Raw genomic sequence first — 6000 nt, 5'->3', positions numbered from 1 at the left:
CCATGTTCACATGTTTTGGGCATGTCCTAAGCTTAGGGGGTACTGGGAGGGATTTGCGGGGGTCACGTCCCGGGTGCTGAAAACAAGGGTGGTGATGAGTCCAGGGGTGGCAATTTTCGGGGTTTCGGAAGACCCGGGAGTCCAGGGGGAGAAAGAGGCAGATGTTCTGGCCTTTGCTTCCCTAATAGCCCGGCAGCAGATACTGCTGGCATGGAGGGACTCAAAACCCCCGAAGACCGAACGATGGCTTTCAGACATGTCAAGTTTTCTGGGTATGGAAAAAATTAAGTTCGCCTTGAGGGGATCTGTACTGGGGTTCGCCAGAAGGTAGAAACCATTCATCGACTTCTTCGCAGGAGAGTGAACGTCAGCAGGGGGGGGGGGGGGGGGGGGGGGGGAAAGAGTAGAGTAGAGTAGGAGAGATAAATAGGCGGGTAGTGTCTAGGGAAGAGAAGAGGGCATGTGCAGTATGGTTTGATTGAAGTAGTGGTTTTATATTGATGTTTGCACATTTCTGTTATCGGTAACTGTTTACAATGCCAAAAAAACCTCAATAAAATTGTTTGTTTAAAAAAAAAAAGAATGGGCAATGAATGTTAGTCTAGCCGGCGATGAAATAATTTTTTTAAAATATAGATTTTTAAATAATTTAACCAAGGTCCCATTTCTTCACTTCAAATCCCAAAGGTGACCCTTTATATGTTCCAGCCGTAACATCTGAGGTTTCATCCAATCCTCGTGTAGTACAGGCTTGGGTTGTGAAACAAGACAACCCAAGGCTGCTTGACACATTAAATAGGAGCAAACACGGGAATGGAGACCAGTGTGTGGATACAACAACAACTCCAGCAGGACAAAGGACCGGACATGGTTCCTGCTGACAAATGAATCAGTGAGCACAACCAGACTATCCAGTATCACCTTTAAAATTGAAATATTTATTCCATGAAATGAAAAGTGGGAGATATAACTCCAATAGGCACAAATAAGTTTGTAGGACAATTAGTTCTTGAAAGTACTAATTCAACTTTTGTGGAAAAAAATGAACTATGCACGAATTGCTCTGAATTTTTTTTCAATACAAAAACCAGATCACTTCTTTGCACGCTTGAATTGAAAAAAAAAAAAAAAAAAAAAATCCAATTTAGAACTTGGTAAAGTAATAAAAACATGCCCAAACCCCATGCTTTGATTACAGTTCTGGCAGATGGGTTGCTCGTCTCAGATACATTAATTCTAACTGGTGAAGATACAGAATGTTTTATGCGAGAATAATTTTGAGTGGTTTCAGGTTAACGTGGTAAGAATATTGCCACAACGCGTTGCAGAGAACAGGTTCCTCTCGACGCTCGCCCCCCAACCGTCTGTACAGACTTTTTTTTGGCAACAAACGTGCAAGCTCAGCCACAATTTCACTTCTGATTTTCCACACTCTGGCATGGAGAAATGTATTTGAGGGTTTTCTGCAAAACATGTGCATCAGCTGGCTCTATCCTCTTGTAGTAGTTCTTTTTAGTTTCTATTATTCCAAAGCCAAATTTTCTGTAGAATTCAATAGCTGATTCATTGCTGATTTGAACGTGCCTGCAAAGGTAAACATAGTGTTAATGTATGAAGCAGCTTTAGAAATGCAGCATTGCAACAGGACATATTTACAGTATGCTGCAGCACTGGAGTGAAATGCTTTTGTTTAATTTTGCATTTACAAACTTATCTGGAGCCAACACTTAACCAGATACCAAAAGGAAATGTAGTAAGGGATCCCTGGGGAAGAGAATCGTGCTTTGTTTGGGATTTAATTTACACGTCGGATTCAGCATTTGCACAAGGTGGTTTCGATTTTGTACCAATGTCAAACTTGTGACGTGCGAATGCCCTGCTATTCTGGCACACAGTGTCTGGATGGCACTTGCTGATATCTGATTTGGATCGGGAGACAAGTAGAGAATTTAATAACAGTAATAATAATCTTTATTAGTGTCACAAGTAGGCTTACTGCAATGAAGTCACTGTGAAAATCCCCTAGTCGCCACACTCCGGCGCCTATACACCGCGGTACACAGTGATAGAATTCAGAATGTCCAATTCATCTAACAGCACATCTTTCAGGACTTGTGGGAGGAAGCCCACGCAGACACGAGGAAAATGTGCAGACTCCGCACAGGCAGTGACCCAAGCCGGGAATCAATCCTGGTGCTGTGAAGCAACAGTGCTAACCACTGTGCTACTTGGAGAGCTCAACAGCTTTCGTCATTGCAAGTTCCCTCAGAGTAGGTTAAGCCGGAAGAGTTTGACATCCACACTTAGCCAAGAGTACAATTACTGGAAGCCCAGAGGGTCAAATTTACAGCAAGAACAAAGTTATTTATGCTTCCTGTGCACTTGGGACAGTTCAAAAAGGCTCATGGACCTCAGTCAAAACAACAATGAAGGCCCCTCTCCCACAAGCTGTGTCTTCACCATAAATGATTGTCTTTAACATAACTCTCCCGGCAAAAAGCCAAAACGTTCTGCAGCAAGTTCTAAGTTTTTAAATCAGGTTGGAGCATGAAGCTATTTATGAACTTCTCAGTGAAGTTAGGTGGTTGTGTGGTGGAACACTCATCAGAAGGAAATAGTTTGGATGGATATTTAAGGAATTTGATTATAATGCAGGAAGGATGCGTGCTGCTGCCTTCACTCTCCCGGCTGCATGAGGCAAGGAAGATCCATGATGACTGGGTAGCTTGGCAGCTGCCGTGGATGGCTGGTACAGGATGTTTCTCTGCTTTCACCCTTTGCCACAGTCCACACTATGCTGCCATTGTGCCACATCGGTCAAAATTACCAAATACCTGTAATACTTCATGCCACAATGGGCTTTGTTACACCGTTTCAACATCTGTCCAACACGGTGAGATAGAGGCTAACAGGGCTCACCACAAGAGGTGGTGAACAGGACCTGAAGCGACAGGCTGTAGATCCAGACAGGACCTCCGATCAGAGATCAGACTCCATTTCGCCAATGAGGCATTAGGCAGGACCATCTAGTGAACAAGGTAAGAGTCACCTCTCAAAACCTAATGGATACAAGGAGTATCGGAGTGCAGATTGCTTTCAGACAGTGCAGGCAAAGGCTGCAGACATATATATGAGTGTACAGAAATTGTGTTTGTTGAACAAGCAACATCCCTGTACAATCTTAGGCAAGAACCATTCCCAAACCCATGTTTAACAAACAATTATCTGCTGGGAAGGAACTGGTTTGAAGAAAACAGTGCATACTCACAGATAAATATTGTCAAAAGTTCCATCCTTTTCACAGATGTTTAACACATGATTCAGCATTTTAGTTCCTAAATAATGAAAAAGAATAAATCATTCAATGCCGGTAGTCACGAGCACACATTCTCTGGAAAAAAAACTGTCTGTGCATCAAAAGTAGGCAGTGACCCAAAATGTTGCATGCACATAATCCAATGCAGGGCACGATGATGAGCAAATACGATACACTGGAAGTTTCCATGTCAGGGTGCACTCCAAGAAACAGATCATGGCCATTAAAGCACTCGTAATTTTGCAACAGATATAATGCCTTCATGTTGTTATACAAGTGTACCAAAACATCTGCTGGGACTACTTCAAGTTTCAGTTCTGACCTTCAAGCTGGGTTTTTACATCAACTTAATTAAAATTATACATTTGGAGTTGGATATTAAAGCACAAATGGTAGGAGCCTTCTCATTTTACTCAGTTTCATTGAGTGTGCTTTTGTTTTTTTATATTTTTATTTAAACAAAATTTTCAGACAAAAATAACCCCAACAGTTCTAAATCCCAACCCAGTTTTATACCCCACCCACGTCCCCGACAAAGAGGACCTTAACAAACTCACAAACCCTCCCCCCCACCCCCAAACAACTGATGGTCACCATTCCCTTTCGGGAGCTGGAACCTACCCCCCTGAAATATATCCCTAAACCTCTCCAACCCAGGGGCAGCACGGTGACACAGTGGTTAGCACTGCTGCCTCACAGCACCAAGGACCCGGGTTCGATCCGGCCCCGGGTCACTGTCCGTTTGGAGTCTGTACATTCTCAGTGTTTGCGTGGGTCTTACCCCCACAACCCAAAAGGTGTGCCGACTAGGTGGATTGGCCACACTGAATTGCCCCTTAACTGGAAAAAAACAGAATTGGGTACTCTAAATTTAGTTTTAAAACACCTCTCCAACTCCTCCCTCTGCCTGAATGTTGAATCTAAACCAGATGGCACAAATCTGTGGTTTCTGCAAATCAGCGCCAACAACAGAGAGTCCAATTTACATGCTGCCTAAATTGATTCCAAATCCTCAGAGGCTAATACCACTAAAGCTCGACAAACGCTTTACCACAGAAATCGGTACCAAGGGCCCTCAGACTTGACCCTATGCAAAAGCCTCCTTCATCTGCCCCCATAGACAGTCCGGATTCTCAAGCCACCTCCGCAATTTCTCAATGTTTGCCACTCAGTAATAACACAGATTAGGTAGTGCCAACCCCCTGCTGATTGTCTATACCTTTGCAGAAATGCCCTGTGAATGTAAAGGGTCTTACCCACCCACACACAAGTGGATACTAAATTACTGACCCTACCAAAGAAAGCCTTAGAAATAAAGACTGGGAGACACTAAACAAAAACAAACATCTTGGATGAATATTCATCTTGACCATTTGCACTCGTTTTCCCCCCCCCCAACCAAAAACACAGAGGAAGGGCATCCTACCTCTTCAAATCAGCCCTCACCCCATCCATCAAACTGGCCCAAGTTAAATTTATGGAGCGAGGCCCTATCATGGGCCAGTCAAATTCCCACATACCGGAAATTAGTCCTGGCCGGACGAAATGGTAGCCTGCCCAGTTCCGCTCCCCTCCCCAACTGTACGCCAAGAAAACAAATCACTATTGCCCAGGTTTAGGTTATACCCAGAAAAGGGGCCAAACTCCCTGAGCACCTCCATGACCTCCCCCACATTGGAGAGTGGGTCCGTGACATATAACAGCAAATCATCCGCATACAAGGACAACCTATGTTCCTTCCCTCCAGAATGCCTTTCTTATCAGGTTCCAATACCTAAAGATGCTTCCAGTTGTTATGACCCATGACATCTGGCAACAAAAACTCATCAATGGCGTTTTGTCCCATGACAACATCACAATTTAAAATGGAGACTGATTGGATCAAATGGGCTCCAGCAGTTAAATTACAACTCCTAGATGTTTTAATGTGGGAGGCTAATAACAGAAAGGACTCAAAAGTACCCCACTTTCATACTGAACCTTTAACAGGCTCCTGACCAAAGCTCTCTGGGGACCTGGCGGTGGCAAATTGTCAGAGCAACAAAAAAGGATATAAATTCCATCCAGAGGGCAGCGCAGTGGTTAGCACTGCTGCCTCATGGCACCGAGGACCCGGATTCAATCCCAGCACCGGGTCACTATCCGCGTGGGGTTTGCACATTCTCCGTGTCTGCATGGGTCTCACCCCAACACAACGGTGTGCACGGTAGTTGGATTGGCCACACTAAATTGCCCCTTAATTGGAAAAAAAAAAATTGGGTACTCCGAATTCATATTTAAAAATAAATGAATAAATGCCATCCAGGGGTTACTGCTAAGTCGGTTTAGCTCAGTTGACTGGACTGCTGGTTCGGGTGCAGATTGAGGCCAACAGCACGGATTCAATTCCCGTACCGACTGAGGTTATTCACGACCTTGCCCCTTGCGGTTATTCAATCTTGCCCTTCACTGGAGGTTAAATCACCACCAGACAGCTCTCAAAGGGGAGAGCAGCCGATGGTCGTCTGGGACTACAGCGACTTTACTTACTGCCATGTCACACATCGGATCGGGCAACTACTGTATTTTTGTCACAGTTGGATGTTGTGGTGTACTTTGTCGGCACTTTGAACAGAAGTCCCAAATTTTAAATAGAAACCGGTCCAAAAGGGTGCTAAGTGAAGAAACTTGATGGGTTTAGTTAT

At 44.2% G+C, this 6000-nt stretch overlaps 1 protein-coding gene across 3 annotated transcripts in view; it reads right to left on the bottom strand.

The window, feature by feature from the left end:
• Positions 1 to 917: 917 nt before the first annotated feature.
• Positions 918 to 6000, bottom strand: part of naa50 (N-alpha-acetyltransferase 50, NatE catalytic subunit) — a 31748-nt gene continuing 26665 nt past the window's right edge. For all 3 annotated transcript variants that reach the window (XM_072476038.1, XM_072476036.1, XM_072476039.1), the window contains 2 exons: positions 3269 to 3335; positions 918 to 1584 (listed from right to left, as the gene is read on the bottom strand). In XM_072476038.1, coding sequence (XP_072332139.1) covers positions 1413 to 1584; positions 3269 to 3335 — 239 coding nt within the window. In that variant the 3' untranslated portion in view covers positions 918 to 1412. The remainder of the gene's footprint in view (positions 1585 to 3268; positions 3336 to 6000) is intronic.

Source organism: Scyliorhinus torazame, chromosome 15 (genome assembly GCF_047496885.1).
Source record: "Scyliorhinus torazame isolate Kashiwa2021f chromosome 15, sScyTor2.1, whole genome shotgun sequence".
In the NCBI taxonomy this organism is placed as follows: domain Eukaryota; kingdom Metazoa; phylum Chordata; class Chondrichthyes; order Carcharhiniformes; family Scyliorhinidae; genus Scyliorhinus; species Scyliorhinus torazame.
The sequence above is the reverse complement of the archived record's forward strand: the minus strand, read 5'-3'. Positions and strand labels throughout refer to the sequence as shown.